Raw genomic sequence first — 20451 nt, 5'->3', positions numbered from 1 at the left:
TAGGCTAGATTGTAAAATATGTAAGCTTTTTACCCTTCATTTGCTTCAGTGGTTTGCAGTAAATTCCATAGTACAAGGCTAGATATGCTATTTGCTATTTTGGCACAGTGCAAACTAGTTCTTACTACTGTACTGGCCTCTTCGAAAAGTGTAGTAGTCTGCTGTGGCAAACTTACCTCTTTAATTAAAGATCCCATGTAAATAGCAGTCAGTGGAGTTTCTTCTGCTGGTTTGACGATCACTGTGTTTCCACAACAAAGGGCAGGAGCGATCTTCCAGACAAACATAACCAAAGGGAAGTTCCACTAAAAGACAGATGAGAAGATGTATCCTATTTCTAATACAACATTGTATTGCATTTGCTTTCCCTTCAACAGAAGCATGAACTGTCACATAGGCTGTGCAAAACCCACTGATTTGGGTTTATGCGATTTCAGTGCACTCAAACTGGCAGTTAGAGATCAGACGAGGCTGAAAATACCTAATGCAACTCAAGCGAAGCATGACAAAAGTTGCCAGTTTAGTGATGAAACTGGTGAATCTTGCCATCACCTTCTCTCTCTAATTCCTCACCAGAATTGGCCTATTGAAGGGGATGGGGTTGTAAGTTGCAACCTCTCACCTCCGCATGGCTTTGGTGAATGGTTGATTGGTTCTCTCATTCTCAGGAGTCTTCAAGGAGCGGCTGGTTGGCTTGCTCCCCTTGCTGTGCATCTCCGGAGAGTCAACTGATTGGTTTGTTGTCTCACAATCAACAGGAAATAGCTTCAGGATCACTAACAGCCTGTCCCTCCACCCCACAACCTGCTGTAGCTGGTATTTGAAAAGGTTTACCTTCTACTAGGGTTGGTATGTACTGCTATCATAGGGAATGAACATCATGGGGTACATAAAGAGTCTTTAAATCATCCACACAGCACTGAAGAAACATCTCCTGGTCAAGCTGCTGCAGACTATGTAGCTGGGGCAAGGTGGGCCAGCTGTCTGTTCTTTTGAAAATACTTCACGCAGACAGGAGACAGTGGGTCTCTGTGCCTGCAGCTAGGGACAGAGGAGGGTACAATGTGCCAACTGGCCATCTCTGAAGATCTGTGAGGGGTGAAGTGGCCAGTGAATACACCAAAAGGTACTTGGAGATTTGCAACTTATTATAAGAGATAATGCAGATTGTTTTGTTTACTCCTTGTCTGCCTGTATCCATCTGTTATTTCTTGTCTCATACTTAGATTGTAAGCTCTTTGAGGACAGGGACCATCTTTTTGTTCTGTGTTTGTACAGCACCTAGCCCAGTGGGTCTTTGTCCTTGACTAAGACTCCTAGGCACTACAGTAGGGAAATAATCTATTTTACATTCTAGACTGTACATATTTTAAACAGTGCTATATTTTGTGAGGGGTTTACCCTTCATATGTCAAACACCTTCTGACTTTAGCACAGCTCCTCTCAGGGTCAGGTCCAGAAGCAGTCTGGCCTGAGAAGGAAGGTTCTGATGGTTAAAGATCCATACATTCATTCGTGCAGAGATAAATTTGAAAGCAACTCCTTTTAAATAAAAAACATTTTTTTTAATGTAAAGGCTCCAACTCACAGGAATAATTTGGCCACACACACCAATGGGCTCATGTCTCGTAAATGTGAAAAAGTTTCCATCTAAACAAGAGGAAAAAAAGACTACAGTCAGACAAAAGCTTTTGTGAGAAACAGCTCAAGTATAAAGAAGATAAACTTAGTTACCAAACATAGCTACATACTCTTGTACTTATAAACGATATTTTCAAAATTTAAGTATGCAACAAAAAAATACATCTGGATTCAATCTGGACCTTCCCTACATGCCTCAGTGTTTGAGTCTGCCCAGCCTGGCTGATTTTTTCCTAGTGGCAGCTCTGCTTCTGTCTGTGTGGTGGGTAGGCCTCCTGATGCGGTGTGTAAAGCACACCCACTCAGCATTTTTAATTCCTTCTTCTCCCCTCCCCCCCTTTTTTTTTGAAAGTGGTTTTTAAAAAAAGCTACTCACAATCCTAGGTGCTTATCAGACATTTTTTAATATTAGATTTTAGCTGATGTGAAATCCATTAAGTATAAAATCCTCTTGGTTTCAAATAAACGTGTTCCAGTAAGCCTAGTATAGAGGTCTGTGTGATGCAAAAATCTCTGAAGTTTGAAGTATTTGTCACTCTAGTTTTCCCTAATTCCTCCTTCATCACAAATCTATCTTTCTTAGAGAGAAAGCTGGGCAGCCAAATTCCTTAGAGTTGATCAATGGAAGGGACAACAGAATGGGCTTTGAGCTAAATCAGGTGAATTTCTTCCCTTCCCTTCTTCCAGTCAGACTCTTCCTCGTCCACCCTCAAATAATGGAATCAAAGAATAGTAGGGCACCTCACTTTCTTCTGGCCCAGGTCTTAGTCTTTATTGAGCCAAAGTCCTTTCTTAACATCTGGTTTCCAATACTGTTACACTGTTATGTGTAACCTCTACCACTAACATTGTCCATTTAAAAAAACTCTTCATATTTACTTTCACATGTAGAACCTAATATTTCTCTAGTAAATAATTCATATTCTTTAGTTGAATAAATACCAAAAATGTAAATAAGTAAGTTATGTTAACTGTGCCAAATGTGTAAAAAGAGGCATCTGATAAGGCTTAACCAACCCATATTAATGTTTGTCTGAAATCTTTCCCAAGGCAAGATATTTTTCCACATTACAGAATTTTTAGCAGGAGGCAGTTTAAAGACACATCACACTCATATCAGTTCTGACTTGAAAAGTCTTTCTTAAAACTACTCACCCATTGGAATGGTACGACCTTGAACTTTATCAGCCCAGCCTGCACAGTAGCGTAAAGTTCTAAGGCAGGCTCCTAAATCCATTAAGTAGGCAGTGGAAAAAAGTTTTCCACCATCAATGGCTTCCATTGTCTAGAAGAAAACATATCAGCCATGTATTAATAATGGCAGTTACTTTTTATATCTATCAGTTGTTATTGTCTGCCCAAATTATAGATTTGCAGCTCTGGTATATTCACTTTCTAGAAGGCAAATCACTTTCTGAAGGAAGCAGAGCCACTGAAAAATCAATTTGGAAATCTGCAAACGAGACGTTTCCCTAGGGCTTTACTCTCAGTGATTCATGCAGATAATTTGATAGTGGTGCATTTTAAATGACGCAGGTTCTGGGGAAAAAAACAGATTTCTGTTAGCTGAGAAAGTGAAGCTGCTCTAGTTTAGACTGAGTATTCTACTGATATGTATAAAAAGAGCTACAACCGGAAGCTTCTGGCTCAGATGATACAAATGGATCCATAAATACTGAGCCAGTGGGCCTTCTCAGTCTGCACTCTCTGCACCAGCTTATTCAGAGCTGGTTAACCCTTCTCAATGATGTCCAAGGAATGCAGAGGCTCCCAGCAATGGCAACACCACTCAGGTGTCATTGCACTAGGATACTGTGGTTCTTCAGTATTGTGGGAGACCTTCTACGGACCCTCAATGAAAGAGTGAATAATCTGCAAATAATATGAGCAGGGTTCCATTGTGGAGGGCTCCCAGGGCAGAATGGCATCCAAAACCAAACCAAAGTCTCCCAGTCTGCATATGAGAGGCCTGTACACATGAGGAGCCTTTGATGGAGAGCATTTTAGTATGAAAAAATAAACACCTCCTAAACAATGGATTGTCTTTTATTGGCTAGCTACATAGTGGTAAATAAATGAATAAAATCCTCTAACTTGGTTTCCACACTCAAGCCCTCCCTCCACCCCTGGCAAATAGCCATCCAAAACATTAACTCTCAGAGTGACAAGTTAGTGATTCCAAATCTGTAATTTTCCCCTTGATCATGGATGCCCACTTCTGTCAGTACTCCAGCCCAAGAGTTAATATTAAAGAAATCCCACGTTCCACTATATTTTGACTTCATGTTACTAAAACTTTTCAGAATAGCAAAGATGTTGTTATAGAAAAAATAAATAGTTAAAATTAGGGTTGGAAAGTAGGTTAACATAAATTAAGAATGGACCTGAACATTTGCCCATAGTTCAAAATAAATCAGAACTGAACTTTTAAAACATTGTTGATTTGTGTTTTTCACATTCATCCAGTTGTACACTTACTGCTTTTTGAGATTTCTGACCTAAATGGACCCAGAATGTACAAGCAATCTCACAGAAACACCTATTGCTAGTAAGGCAGATTCCCAGGCTGAGATACAGATCATGGAGGTTTGAGTTAAACCTCTAAAGGTTGGGATGTTTCACTAAGCAATCAAAGGTGTACATGTTCATTCAGAACTAAGCTGAAGATTAAGCAAACTACTCAGAAACCTCTTGGAGACTGAAATATTGTTAGAACAGTTTTTCTCATGTCTCCCTATGCACAAGGATACCAGGGGTCTTAAACTGTGTGAAGGCTCTTGTGGGGATCATCAGTAGGAGAAGCACCTAGTATTTCCTGCTCCCAGTTAGGCCAGAAATCCCAAAAAATCCTCATGTACTGTATCGGAGTTTCAGCATTTATGCTTTTGGTCCTGGCCAGATGTGCAAACTCATGCAAAAAAAATTTTTTTTAAATGAATTGAACTAAAATAAAAACAAAACAAAAAACCTTTGGATTCTCCTTAAGTTTTGATTAATGGTGTTTGCAGGGGTGTTCTAAGTTTATCCAAATTGGTTCAGCTTTGGGAAGGGAAAAATCTCAAACTATTGTTGATGAGGTCTGGAAGGCACTGCATTCAATAATAATGACGCAGAAAAGGCAGACTTGTTCAATAAATATTTTTGTTCTGTATTTGGGGGCGTGGGGGGGGGAGGGTAAGAACCAGATCATGTACGCATATCATATGATGCTGACACTCTTTCCATTCCACTAGTATCTCAGGAGGATGTTAAACAGGAGCTACTAAAGTTGCACATTTTTAAATCAGCAAGTCCAGAAAACTTACATCGAAAAGTTTTAAAAGAGCTGTCTGATCTTGCTGGACTGTTAATGATGATTTTCAATAAGTTTTGGAACACTGGAAGTTCCAGAAGATTGGGAGAAAGCTAATGTACCAACATTTAAAAAAAGGTAAACAGGAAGACCTGGTAATTATAGACCTGTCAGTCTGACATCAATCCCAGGCAATGTAATGGAGTGTCTGACAGAGGACTTGACTAATAAAAAATAATTAATGCCAATCAACATGGATTTATGGAAAATAAATCCAGTCAAACTGACTTGATTTTTTTATGAGATTATAAATTTGGTGTATAAAGGTAATAGTGTTGATGTAATAGACTTCTGTAAGGCATTTGACGTGATACCACACAACATTTTGATTAAAAAACTTGAATATAAAATTAACACGGCACACATTAAAGGGATTAAAAGGTGGCTAACTGATAGGTCGCAGAATATAATTGTAAACAGGGAATCATCATCAAACGGATGTGTTTCTAGTGGAGTACTGCAGGGATTGGTTCTTGGCCCTACATTATTTCGCATTTTTATCAATGTTTATGAAGAAACGTAAAATCATAATTGATGAAGTTTGCTGATGACACAAAAATTGGGGGAGTAGTAAATAATGAAGGGGACAGGTCACTGATACAGAGTGATCTGGATGGCTTGGTAAATTGGGAACAAGCAAACAGTATGTGTTTTTAATATGGATAAATATAAACATATACATCCTGGAACAAAGAATGTAGGCTATGCCTATGGGATGGGGGAACTCTATCCAGGAGAGCAGTGACTCCGAAAAAGATTTGAGGGTCATGGTTTATAATCAGCTCGACATGAGCTGACAGTGCAATGCTGTGACCAAAAGGGCTAATGCATAAACAGGGGAATTCTGAGTAGGAGTATAGAGGTTATCTTGCTTCTGTATTTGGGACTGGTACAATTTCTCTTGGAATACTGTGTCCAGCTCCGGTGTCCACCATTCAAGAAGGATGTTGATAAATTGGAAAGGGTTCAGAGAAGAGCCATAAGAATGATTAAATTATTAGAAATCATGCCTTATAGTGATAGACTCAAGGAGCTCCATTTATTCAGCTTAACAAAGAAAATGTTAAGGGATGACTAGATCACAGTGTTTAAGTACCTACGTGGGAAACAAATATTTGGTAATGGGCTCCTCAATCTAGCAGAGGAAGGTATAAAATGATCCAATGGCTGGAAGTTGAAGCTAGACAAATTCAGATAGGAAATAAGGTGTAAATTTTAAGTGTGGGTAATTAGCTATTAGAATAATTTACTAAGGGTCATGGTGAATTCTCCATCATTGATAACTTTTAAATCAAAATTGGATTTTTTTTAAAAAAAAGATATGCTCTCGGAATTACTTTCAGGAAGTTCTATGGCTTTTGTTATACAGGAGGTCATCCCAGAGGTCTTGGAATCTATGAATTTATGAACACTTCCTATCTAAAATGAAAGAGGGATCCAATATCATGTGGAAGGTGTGGGAAATAAAAACAAATTAAGGAAAACAGAGACGTAAAAGAGGTTTTGGTAGGGGAGGGAAGGAGTAATTAGATATTATAGGATTGGCAAGTAAAAAACAAATCTGACTGCTTCAACTGTCTTGTGAAAGTAGCTTATTTTCCTTTTCTCTTCATAGAGCTGGACAGGACCTCAAGAGGTGATCTAGTCCAGTCCCCTGCACTCAAGGCAGGACTAAGTATTATCTAGACTATCTCTGACAGGTGTTTGTCCAACCTGCTCTTAAAAATCCCCAATGATGGAGATTCCACAACCTCCCTAGGCAATTTATTCCAGTGCTTAACCAACCTGACAGGAATTTTTTCCTTATGTCCAACCTAAACCACCCTTGATGCAATTTAAGCTCATTGCTTCTTGTTCTACCCTCAGAAGTTAAGAACAACAATTTTTCTCCCTTCTCCTTGTAACAAACTTTTATGTACTTGAAAACTGTTATCATGTCCCCTCTGAGTCTTCTCTTCTCCAGACTAAACAAACCCAATTTTTTCAATTTTCCCTCATAGGGCATGTTTTCTAGATTTTAAATCATTTTTGTTGCTCTTCTCTGGACTTTTTCCAATTTGTCCACATCTTTCCTGAAATGTGGCACCCAGAACTGGACACAATACTCCAGTTGAGGCCTAACCAGCGTGGAGTAGAGCAGAAGAATTACTTCTCGTGTCTTGCTTACAACACTTCTGCTAATACATCCCAGAATGATGTTTGCTTTTTTTGCAACAGTGTTACACTGTTGACTCTTACACCTATATAGGCTGTACTGTATGGCAAAGATACAAATATCAGTATATGTCATCATTAAAATTGGTATATAAAATCCACATCAAAAGTACGACTCCTTTAAAATAGGTAAACCACTAGTTCAAATAGTGGAAGGCTCAAAATGTAGCTCCCCCAGTGTTTCCCAAGAAGTATGACAGCTAGTTCTTCCGTTAGGTCTGACAGGACTAGGTTAGAGTGGGTACTCTGTTGAGGAAAAGTATACGTTCAGATCTGATTTTTGAAAAATAAACTGCCCAAGACACTAGCAGTTGCCAACTCTCAAGTGTGAGCAAGTGACCACAGCCCCTATAAATCTTCATTTTTGGTTTTAAAAGCCTTTTGGAATGCAGGCAAGTGTTATTTAAGAAGACTCTATAGCCAGAAAGAAATGGAAGGACAAATGGATATTTCTTTGCAGATATTTATGTATTTTTGTAGGCTAAGTATGCCGGTTCTGTTACATTAAATTGTTGGTGCCATCTGCAGCTGCTGGCTGTATAGTTTGAATGCTGTAATTGAATTACTCTGGGTGACGTGGTTAAATCATTGTGTTGTCTTGGATGTTAGCTACACTGGATGCTTATGGCTAAATTTCTGGGACCTTTGGCAGCAAAACATTGTCCCAGGTCAGGATTTTGTGAACAATTACAATACCTGCTGGTTATTTTTTATGTAGCTAACTACTATAAGACCCTATCTCTAACACTGCTTGCAATAGCAAAGTGAACGTCTCAATGACAACAAAATTGGGCTACAGAGAAAGGTATAGGTAAATATTTTGGACCAGGTACACAGCTATTTGCAGCACTGATGTAAAGTTTTAAAGTGCATTAATGCAAGTTGTCAGCCATCTGATTGTTAAAATGTTCCAGTAAGGAGCACTCTACTAAATATTCAGAGTTAGGTGATCCTCTATTTGCTCACCTTCTCACTGTCAACAGAAAATATGTTGCTGCCTTTGGTCTTTGATTCAAAATTTGTCAGATACAAGGGAGGGGGGAGGAGGAGGAGCCAGTGGCAGTGATGAAAACGGTGCATTCATGAAATCCAAAATTCCTTCCATCTTTAAATAGTATCCACTGTAATTCTCGAAGAGCGGAGCTTCGCTTTTAGGCCCTGATTTAGCAATTTTGAGCATGTACTTAAATACCATTGAAGTTACATTGATGTTAGTGGGAACTGAGTATGACTTAAAGCTGAGCATGTGCTTAAGTGCTTTGCTGAATGAGGGTACAAAAGTGCTGGTCATTTAAACATGCCAATTAGCAATACAAAACAAGCCAGTCAGAGACTTGGCTGAAAACAAGCACTGACATGGCCTGATTTTCAGAAGGACTGAGCACCAACTTCTCCCACCAATGCTGAGTCCTTTGAAAATCAGGGCATCAATATAAGACCACCCTTTCCCTTCTCTCTGTAAATGCTTTATACTTACAGCTAAGACTAGACGATCTCTTTCAATTAAGTCAGCTAGTTTATTTAAGAGCCTTCCCCGTTCTGAAGCATCCATTGTACGCCATGGCGACCCAAGCTGAAAAGCTTTTCTCGCTGCTTTAACAGCTTTGTCTATGTCCTCCTGTGTGTGAACAATATGGAGATTTATTTGATTGATATTTGATTCTGTTATATAATCCTGTTTTTTGCTATTTGTACAGCACCTTAAGTGTGCTAGGCAGAATAAATACAAGAAATCAACCTTGCTGCAAGCAGCTTACAGTCTAATTAGAAAAGAACAATCATTTTACATCTCTTTTTTTCAAACATGCTCACGATCACTTGAAAAGTTTCCCAGTTATATGAAGTGATATAGGAAATAGCTGAAGTCTCAAAGCCCATACATAAAAGTATATTAGGGAACTCCACTTTTAAGTCTAGATTTTCAAAAACTTACCCCCCATTTTAGCACCCACAGTTATTTGCAGTTATATTTCAATGTCCAGGTAATTGCCACAAATCAGGCATCTAAACATGTAATGTAGCCTAACTTCTGGACATAACCCTCCGCCTCTCCCCCCAAAGGCTTGGTTAAGGCCAGTTTCAAAATATGTCTCTTAAAATATTTCATATGATGACCACAGATGTATTTTTTGGAAAACAAATCATCTTTGTTTTTTTAATTGTAAGTGCAGGACCTAAGCACTCTAAATCATGGAAGCATCTGATTAATTGACCAGGTTTTAATTGCCAACCCTAAGCACTCCACAATGCTGGCACTGTCTCTACATTAAACATGTTAACTTGTCAGCCTATGGCAGTTTTTATAATACTGTTTATTATTAATCTTTTGGCTTTCACAACGATGGAGCAATGTATATTTCACTGTGTGGAATTGTATTTACATGGAAGGTGTTCTAGGATGCAAAAGAAGCAATTAAAGGCCTACTTAGAAATGATTTTCAGTATTTGAGAGTTTGTCGTACTTCACACATCCTGCTGCTCCTAATCCAAGTAAAATACAAATGGAGGTTCAATTGGGCCATTTGGGTTTCTTTGAAAGCGTATTTCTAGAAAAAGTAGGAATCTATCTGTAGCACAATTTTCTGTGCAATTTGCATGTACAATTTAAGCAGCAACTTCTGAAAATTTGTCCCATGCTGTAATTTGCCTGATTCTCCTCTCACACTGGTGTAAATCAGGAGTAACGCCACTGAATTCAACACTAGGGTAAAATTGTTGTGAAAGGAGAATCGGGTCCAAGATTTTAAATTAATATTGATAACTGAAATTGAATTATCTTTGGATGACTTAATGAGGGACAAATCATGTCATGGAGAGCTCAGAAAGCAAAAGAACCAGTGCAGACTTGCTATGCAGGCAGGATCTTCCAACAGTGGGTACTTACCATCACAGCACAGACAGCTCCACAGTGGCTCTCTGTGTCCAAGTCAGCATGGAGTTTGGGGGCAGGATAAAGGAAAGGAGTGTGTGGAGCGGGTGGATTCATGACCATGTAGCTCTGCTGACCAATCCCACCTACATGGGAAGGCACGGTAGCTCTGGGGAATATTGAGGCTACAATAAAGCTAAGATGTAGTTCCGCTAATATTTTGTAGCCTGATGGAGATGGAGAGGATTCCTTCCACAAGGTACCAGTGGAGCTACCACATGCATAGCCCATGTATTTGGACATTGTAAAGGGATAAGGATTTGATCCCAAATTGAACATTTATACTTATCTGTCACAGATGAAAAAACTACACCTCTACCCCGATAGAACGCTGTCCTCGGGAGCCAAAAAATCTTACAGCGTTATAGGTGAAACCGCGTTATATCGAACTTGCTTTGATCCACCGGAGTGCACAGCCCCGCCCCCTGGAGCACTGCTTTACCGCGTTATAGCCAAATTCATGTTATCGGGGTAGAGGTGTATATACACTGTATGATGGAATGTAATCCACATACTGATTTAGATGTAATGTTTTCCTACAAGTGTAAAAAAAAATCAATGGTACACAATGTCTCTACGGTCTTATGCCCTACCCCTTCACTCAGCATGAATACCAGGGGAAATGCACAGCAGAATGAGGGAACATCCACCCTACAAGCCCATGGAGTAGCCTTGCAGCGGCTCTGCAGAGGCAATCTCAGCTCAATGGCTGAAGTAGCCCTCATGTACCCTTAATGTGGCCCTGCTTTGAGAGAGAGGATTGAATGGTCTGCTCAGTGGCAGATCCTCTTCCTCACTCCCACAAATTCATGACCCATCTTATGCACACATAAGCCAATAGTGAGTCGTGGGTGCTCAGCACCTCTGACAATTAGGTCACTTATTTAAGTGCCTAGTTTAAGGCACCCAAGGGGAAAAAGTTGGCCTAGACCATTTAACATTGTCTCAAATGTGTCTGAAATTCTCATTTTAATTATTTGTGGTTCCAATATCAGATAATGAATGGAATGTGCAGATCTGACTGTAAAAAAATGCAAATATGTTCAAGACATTTTCCATCATACTTGTTGAAATTTCAAAATTCTCCCATGCACTCTATCAGATATTAATGACCCAGAACAACTGTATAAAATAATAATTAATACGAATTAATTTTATGATGCCTATCGGCCTAAGGATAATAGATGCTTATAGTCTATATATGATCAAATGCTTATTTTTGCAAGGATCTTTTCAACTGTACAGTCAAAAATAGCTAGTTAGAATCCATAAAACCAGAAAGCTAAACTTAAATTCAACTAATTAAGTCCTGTGAGCAAAAAATATAAAAGCCTGCTCTGTCAGTTGTATGAGACTAAATTTAATATAGAAATCTACACCAAGAGACAGAGACAGATAATTATGCACAGGGCCAGACTTACTAGTTTTTTTTTTTACACTTGTTATAAATGTGCATTTACTTTACATCTCACTGACCATTTGTTAAATAAATGTAGTCATGCTTTATTATTACTAGGGGCCTTCAGGATTAGTGAGCATAGCCTGAAAGAGCCATCTAACTGAAAGGAAAACAGTTCCCATCCACATATGTGTCTGTGCTTTGTAATCTTCACTTTAAAAAAAAAATACCACTGAAAGGCAGTGTACAGCTCTTTGTTAACTCTATTGTACACACAAATTAAATTCCTAAAATCTCTTGGCTCATTATCTAAAGACTAGACTCTAGAATATTAGGTTTACAATGACTGTGTAATTTACTAGATTTGTACATTTCACTAGACAATTTAGTTAATAGCAGTTGTCATTACACATTAGTTTACAAAATTACTGGACATGAAGCAAACCTGTATGCTGAACAGCATTATCTCTTTATTTAAGGAGTTGTTAGATTGCTTGTAAAGAATGAAAGCTACAAGAGTTTCAAATGTTAAGTGAACAGTTTCAGGTCATGAGTAATTTAATTTGAGGATGATCAAATATCAGGTCAACCTGATTGCAATGTAACTTGATTTTTAAAGATTAAAAAGAGAAGAAGTAGAAGGGTAGCATTTTACATGAAAGGTACCTACAATGCCAGTGACATACAATCAGACAATCAAGAGTGGTTATGAAATTCTTTGCATAAGGACAAAAGGAATGAAAAATGAAGACGAAGCCACGCTGAGCATCAGATACAGACCACCTGGACTGGAGAAGGACAAAAACGAAAAATTCCAAGACCAGATTTCATAGGGCCAGATTTACTAGTGTTTTTTTTAAACAAAGGTGAGGGAGGAAAAATCTTGGACGCCCCCAACCACTTGGTGCCCTAGGTGACCGCCTAGTTCGCCTAGTGGTTGCACCGGCCCTGCACTGAGCATTTGTTCAATAAATGCAGCCATGCTTCCTACATCATGAGTCTTCCTGAGATATTTGAAACCATGGGAAACCTTCTCATGAGGGACTTTATCTAGCCATCTGTTTTATAAGAAATAGATCCAAACTTGCATAACAAAGATGTTCCAAACATTGCCAGGTATCTTACAATCAGCTCTTGTGCTTGGACACCTATCAGACAAATCACACTTGGACCTGAATCCTATCATCAAATCCATGGTGTAGGTATCTGGTAAAGTGCTGAAACCGGTAACTTAGAATCCACAGAATTATGCTGTAGACAAAATATTTTATGCTGAATCTGGATCTGTACCATATTAGGGCCAAACGATTACTGGAAGGGGATGGGAAGCTGAGCAACAGAGGCACTGAACTGTGCTCCTATGTATTCAAAGGCTGAACACATAATAAAGTAAACAAATTATTTGGTCTAGTTAAAACCAATAAAACTGGGAGAAATCAGAAAAAATTAAGAAAAGGGGCATTTAGGCTAAATATGAAGGGTTTTTTGTGACAGTGAAACTATGGGTATGACACTCTGCAATGTAAGTCCAGGCCCAGATTCAGGCTTGAGCCAAACCCTCTTTTGTCTACACACAAATCTCTCAGGCTCAGACCTAGGTCCTAGGACCCTGCAGGGGTGGAGGGTTTGAGCCCAAGTCAAGCCAAGACCCAGGATTTAAGCTCTATTGCTTTACCGTGTAGATGCAGCCTCCTCTGACCTGGTCCTGGGAGTCTGCCAAAAGTATCCTACAGTTCCATGGGACAACTTCCTTTGTCCTCTCTGTCCTTAGCATCTCCAATCCACTCAAGGGAAACAGACACAATCCCCATTGGTGTAATGCAGCAGCTTGGTAAGTCAGTGTTTAACCCTTCCATTGTCTTTCCAATGCCAAGCTATAAACACACCATGAGAGAGCCTTCTGGGTTTCCAATGAAGGCTGAACAGAAGAAGTCTTTTGCAAATCATGCTGCTTCATGGTCATGGGAGCACAGCCAGATTTGGGTAAAACTGGTACAAAGCCAGCAAAACAGTGGACTTTAGTCAGAGTACTTGGAATGACCATGCATACCAGCAAATAGCAAAGAAACTGGCAGCATTCCAAATTTACTGGCTCGGTGACCAGTGCAGGGAGCGGATTAATCGTCTCAAACCAGGGACCAGAACTGCACCTTGGGCAACTCACTGGCATCATGCCCATTTTATGAGGAGTTTGACTGGAAACAGTGAACTGTGGGGAGGGGAAGTGGAAATGTTTTCCATTTACTAATCTAATCCATGTCAGTTAGAAGTAGTCCATGCAGTTCATAGGTGACAAAACCCTTTGTGTCAGATTTGACTGGAGTTTGAAATTTTGTCCAGAAATGGGCGGTGAGGATGGAGGGGGGATAAGGAGGATGGCTGTGGAGTTCTATGTGTTTGTGTGCAGCCATAACAGGCTAAGCCATGTGGAAGATAAGAAATCATCCTGTTGATTCATGAATTCTGACCCAGTTCCAGGTGCTGATACACCTCTACCCCGATATAACGCGACCCGATATAACACGAATTTGGATATAACGCAGTAAAGCAGCGCTCCGGCAGATCAAAGCAAGTTCTATATAACATGGTTTCACCTATAACGCAGTAAGATTTTTTGGCTCCCAAGGACAGCGTTATATCGCGGTAGAGGTGTAGTTACAAACTTTTCCTGAAGCACGAACTCCAGATAGGAGTCGCATTTCAGAAAAGGGAGTATTTTCCTAGGCCACGGCGGTAGCTGACCAGTCAATTCCACTCATAGATGTGTTGTTCAGTCACTTTACATATGAATACTTCAGCTGCATACACTGCAGGTTTCCTACCAGCAGGTTGGAATAACATCTTTCTTTGTCAATTGGGCACAAAAAGGACTGTTATGTCCTCCAAAATGTGGAAGGCCTGAAATGGTAGAAAAAGGTCTTGCAGCTCAGCTACTGATGCCTCCACCTCGCAAGGCTAAGTAGTTCTACAATTTTTAGAAAGCAAAAACCAGCTTTCAAATTTTAACTTACCATTGTCCCTGTACTTCTGTTGCTGCAATTAAGCAGGCTGTGTCCAGGGAGCTTCTGTGGTCTGAAGCTTGGAAAAGTAACATTTTCAGTCCTTGAAATACCACAAGAAGTTTGTCTATGCTCCTGCACTGAGCTTATGAGAGACAATATCCCTCTGTAACTTGTCCTGTACCAGGCCCCTTGACTTCTTCTGGCTGCAGCTCCTCCACCGCTCATCTATACTGCAGCAGAAGCCTGGGCCAATGGACCTTCACAGACTGTTTCCAATAGGAAGTGTTTCCATGATGAACATATGGCTGAAATTCTGGAGAAGGCCAACAAGCAGGTCCAGCACCAAAGACGGAGGGACTTACACCGAGAGGAAAGTCATGGTGAGAGGCAAGAGGAAAGGCTCAGGCTGGCTGCACAGCTTGAGGGCAGGATTTCAGCATGGGAGCTGGCACTTGTTTTGCAGTTCCTGAAACAGGAATGGTGACTAAAGGAGGAGGAGAGAGCTCAGCAGAAAGAACTGTCTGAGCAGCTGATATCACTAATGGCTGCAAGAGTACCAGCTCCTGCTGCATCATCCACACCAGAACCTGACTCTTTTGCATGGTGCCTTGTGATGCAGTCCAGAAACAGCTGGGAAAACTCCATGGCTGGGTGGCCCATGCAATCAGGCCCCATGAACGAGTGGGTAGGGCAACTTTGCCCCATGCTATCCTCCATATTGACCCCCTCCCAACTCCCCCAGCACCAAGTGTGGGGCAAAAAGGAAAAGAAGGGCAAGGAGAATAGGAGGTGGGGGCAGAGAACATGCAACAGTAGGGGGGTTCTGTTTGCTTTTGTTCATGCACTTTTTTTTTTAAAGTTCTGTTGTTACTGGTGTTTTGGTGGGGTAATGGCAGCTGGCCTTCCTGGCAATGGGTTAATGTTGTACTTTCCTAATACATGTTTATAAATAAAGATTTTTATTTTATCAACAACGTGTATTGCTATCACTGTATCACATCACACAATGTATATTTCAAATAATAAAGGTAAACACATGATTAGGGACAATTAGGAATTAATATGCAAACACTAGTCCTGTAAACAGTTAGCTACCTCAATCCATATTTTAATCACTTCCGTACATCAGTCCACACTGTGGATCAACCACCCAACCCCATTTGGGAAGTAGCCATAAGTATATTCCATGACAATCAATCTTCCACCCCTCCCCAAGCACTGAAACCTCTACCATCAATCAATGAGTCCCATGCTGCCACCCCTGACAAGCACATTCACAAAGGTACTATTATCCTTCTTCCATTGGGCCATGCAAGTTTATAATGTGGGAGCACAAAGCATCCCTGACTTCTGCCTGGGTGCATCCAGCTCCAGCAGTGGCTTCTGACTGAGTGTACCGATTCAGTGGCCCCCCGCTGTGATAGCTCCATTCGGGAGGAAATGACTCGCCTCTGGCTTTGCAAAGATTGTGAAGAGCACAGCAAGCCACAGTACAGCATTGATGGCAGTACAGACACTGGAATCCAAATGGGTCATAAACATCTCCAATGGGATTTCAATCTGTCAAAAGCACTTTCAACAACTATTCTACACCAGCTGACAGCGTAATTAAAACATCTTTTGCCAGGGCTTCTGAAAGCAGGGTACAGTTTCATAAGCCAAGGCAAAAGGGGTTACATGCGGTCCTCCGGAATAATGGTGGGGACAGTGACTCCATTGATGACAGTGTCATTTGGTGGGAGTAGTGTCCCAGCTTGTTCATCCTCAAAGTCACAAAAGGGACTGACCTAGCCTCTGGCCATCTCACGATTTTAGGGTAATTGTGGTATGATCACATTTGAAGATTCAGCCCAATAAGCATTTCTTTATGGCTGTTGACTTAGTGGGAGTTATGTATATACAATGAAAGCAGGACTGGGTACTTAGTATTAAAACAGGTGCAAAATATTTTTAATGAAATGCAAAAGCCCCCCAAAATTGTGTTTTCTGCATTTTGTTATTAATTTCATCACACACCCATTTATATTCACAAAAATCATTATTTGTGTGCAAACTTCTTGAAGCAAAAATGGGCCAATTTTGAGGCCAAAAATGATGTCACAAATGAGAAAACTTTATAGAAACAGAAAAAATGTGTGCCTGTGTATACGTGCATGCTTGGGAATGAACATACACAAAAGCAAATATTTGCATGAATGAAAACATTAACAGATAAAACCAGTAATTTTTTCCACAGGTCTAGTTAAAATTTTTCTACAGTTGTCAGCTGGAAATAGAACACTCGCATCTCAGGCTTCCTTTTAGAGAGTTCATCCAAAAAATGTCTCTGGTCATCAGCTCTAAAACTATGGAAACAAAAGAGCCTACTATATTTAAACATATCACCCTGTACTTGATAATGTGCACTGAAACTAGATAGTATTATTAAGCAAAGTCTTTTCAAACAGAAAATTATACAAAATTATGAAAACAGGAAATTTGCTCTTGAGTTCTTAGGGTTCCAGATTTTTGAAGTTACTGTATATAAGTGATTTTTTCCCCCCCAAGTGGTCTTATACATGGCAAAATAAGTACATTTATCTTCAGCTATTACCACCTTTTGCAGTCCTCCCATCAAACCTTAACAATTAAGCATGTATGAGTCAGCTCTGTTTCGCAGAAACTGGTGCTGGTGATTCAGCAGGCAGCATTCATCACTGCAAATCTGTATTAAATCAATGACGTGCTGTGCTGTAAGGAAGCACTATCTTATTGGAAGTGTCATCATTCACAAAAGACATACATACAGTGTTGTGACCACTCGTTAGCAAAGTTTCCCTGGCATTTTATATAAGAGTCAAGGATTAGCGTGGTTAGCATGGCCAAACGCCAGTGTGGCTGACTATTATAACTGTACTTACATAGCAAATGCGCTTAGTGTGAGTAGAACTGTTAAGAAAGGCTTCCACAGTAAGCAAAACTTTGAAATAAATCAGTTAGTGATGAATAGGTAGTATCCCAGTTATTTTCATCAGATCAGGTATATCATTATATCTTCACTGAAGGAACAATCAGAACAAGGAGTTGGGCAGTATGGGAGGAAAGAATTCAGACATAAATAGCCAGAATAATAGTAAGATGAATCAAGAAAGCAATTAGCCAAACACAGGGTTTGGGGCTTTGTTTCTAAAATACTCTCTTTTTTTTTCAAGTTTACTTAAGCGACTAAATCCTTCTCCAGTGTACAGTAGTTTGGGAACCTGGAGTAGTGCCTGATACAAAGATCTTGATCCTGGTCTCAGGGTAATCAATAGCAAAGCTGTCATGGAGCCAAATGCTCTGCTGGTGGAAGCTGGTATAGCTTCACTGAAGTCGTGGAACTGTGCCAATTGGCACCAGCAGAGCATATGTCCCATTGCCTTGCTGGATTGGATACAAAGAAAGCCGTGACATGACGAAGCTTTAAAAACCTACCTTGTCTCCTTCTTCTACCTCACAAATTTTATCTCCAGTTGCAGGGTTATAGACTGCAAATTTTTTGCCATTAGTTGCATCATGCCATTCATTATTTATAAATATCTGCAAGGAAATAAGGAAACAAAGAGTGGAACATCATCAATAACACAGTTTATTACCTGTTTCAATGAAAAATCAACATGGTATCACCCGATAGCTGAGAGCTATCCAATGATCCTTTTTTGTTTTAGGTCCCTATGCATCAATGGGGAATAGGCCCCTTCAATTTCTGCAGAGTAAATACGGATACATAAATGTGGAATTTTAAAGATTTTGAAAATTTCAGTAACATTCACCTATCTGCTTTGAGTCACCATTGACTTAAAAATGCAGCCATTCTCTCATGGTTTTCATCTCATATAATAAAATAATTGCTTCTTTAAGATTATTGGCACTCAGGGAACTAGCACAAGTGGATAGAAGGTAGTATCTGACTTATAGAGTCTTCTATCCACTTACACAACTACTGCAGCTCCTCTAGTATTAATATACGCCTTCAACATGGGTAGGGATAACAGATGGAACTATGTAGCAGTATATTCTCCTGTCCTGCTCCTCTGGCATACAGGGATCTCCTTGGGGAACTGAACTCTGTGCCGCACAGGGAATGTAAACTCCCTGTATAGCCCTCTTGAAATCCTGTCTCCCCTTTGCCCAGCAGAACCACACAGGTTTTGCTGCCAGGGGAGCCTTTTTGCCTCAGAGGCAGACAATTTGTCACCTAACAGAAGATGTCAAACAACTAGGTCAGAGTAGTCGTAGATGTTTTGGAGAGATCAATTTTATTTAACCATTTATCTAACTTTTCTTTCATTTCCTTTCAAACAACACGTGTCTCTGAAATGAAAGACAACACTAAAGAGCTGCAGCCAGTTTAATGAAATCTACAACAAAGAAGGAACCACTGAGGCATAGTGCAAGAGCCAGAAAATGTGTTTTGTATACTCCTCTACTTCCATATCACAGGAGAAAAATAAAAAGGAACACTAATCTCTGTGATTTTATTTCCAAATCCCTCTGGCCTGCGGATTGGTGCTTCATTAAATATGATCCTAATAAAAGCTTATTTAAAAGCAGAAATGTAATGCTATTAATCTTTTACAGGAACTAAGGGATCTATTTCATTTCATGGAGGAGTATCCACAGATCAAGAGGCATTTACTAAAATAACACTGCTTATTTAGCAAAATCATGGATTGTCTTTGTAATTATTAGATGGATCTTAAAGACACATTGCACATATATTTCAAAATGCATGCAACGATGCTAGAAACTTATTAAAACTGTTACAAAACTATAAATTGTTGTGTTATTTAAGTGAAAACATTGTGCAATGTGATATATGTTAAAGCCTAGGAAGTTTCACACAAACACAAAGTGAAGCTCTCAGAAGTCTAAAAGTGAAGGCTGTCTATATGCATTACAATAGTATGGGCCTATTTTTCTGCTGGTGCTGAGCTGCACCAAATTTACACCAACAAGAAACTTGGCGCATGGTCTTTAATTACATAACCACATACACCTCTACCCCAATATAACGCTGTCCTTGGGAGCCAAAAAATCTTACCGCGTTATAGGTGAAACGGTGTTATATCGAACTTGCTTTGCTCCGCTGGAGTGCGCAGCCCCGCCCCCGCAGCGCTGCTTTACCGTGTTATAGCCGAATTTGTGTTATATCGGGTCGGGTTATATCGGGGTAGAGGTGTAGTATTTTTAGACAAGATGGCTACCAACTTTAGTTCCCAGGAGAGCTCCACTTTGCAACCTACATGTACTTTTAATTTGGAGGGGGGTGGGGGAGGCGGTGTATGGATTTTAAAATGTATCTGCTATAGTGTTATATATTTTGTGAAAAGGGGATTTCCAATCATAGGAAATGAGAAAAAAATAAAGGTTTTCTGATATACAGTAGTTTTTTTGTGATTACGTCACCACGCACTTTGAGTGTCTTCACTGGATCCCCGTCATCCACCACATCAGATTAGCATTTCTTGCCCTCACATTCAAGGCCTTACACAACTTTTCTCCACCCTATATCTCTGATTAAATCTTTTATCATGTCTGTCTCACCATTTTCCCTCTACAAATGACACCAGACTTGATGCTCCATGTATCTCCTTCTCTCACACATTTCTCTGTGCCTTATTCCATGCTTTTGCCTTTGCCTGGAATATCTTCCTCATCCCAGGTAACCAAACCAGCAACTGGTTCTCATTCCAATGATTTCTAATGACTAACTTCTTGCACGGTCTGCACTAGAAGTGGGCTAGTAACATTTAAAAACAAACAAACCAAACCAGTAAGCTATTCTCCCCTCTAGGTATCCTGTCTTATTGATTTCTGTCTTTTTGATTTTAAGCTCTTATATAATATGGTACTGAGCATATTTTTGGCAATTCACAAATATAATGAATAACAA

The 20451-nt window shown here is 39.8% G+C and overlaps 1 protein-coding gene across 1 annotated transcript in view; it reads right to left on the bottom strand.

The window, feature by feature from the left end:
* Window positions 1-20451, bottom strand: part of ALDH1A1 (aldehyde dehydrogenase 1 family member A1) — a 48871-nt gene that overhangs the window by 19363 nt on the left and 9057 nt on the right. The window contains exons 2-6 of the mRNA XM_024211020.3: window positions 17991-18095; window positions 8685-8825; window positions 2797-2926; window positions 1589-1650; window positions 177-305 (exon numbers count right to left, since the gene is read on the bottom strand). Coding sequence (XP_024066788.1) covers window positions 177-305; window positions 1589-1650; window positions 2797-2926; window positions 8685-8825; window positions 17991-18095 — 567 coding nt within the window. The remainder of the gene's footprint in view (window positions 1-176; window positions 306-1588; window positions 1651-2796; window positions 2927-8684; window positions 8826-17990; window positions 18096-20451) is intronic.

This window comes from Terrapene carolina, unplaced genomic scaffold (genome assembly GCF_002925995.2).
Source record: "Terrapene carolina triunguis isolate 2854851 unplaced genomic scaffold, T_m_triunguis-2.0 Scaffold113, whole genome shotgun sequence".
NCBI classification, from domain to species: Eukaryota; Metazoa; Chordata; order Testudines; family Emydidae; genus Terrapene; species Terrapene triunguis.
This window is presented reverse-complemented; position numbering and strand designations above follow the sequence as displayed.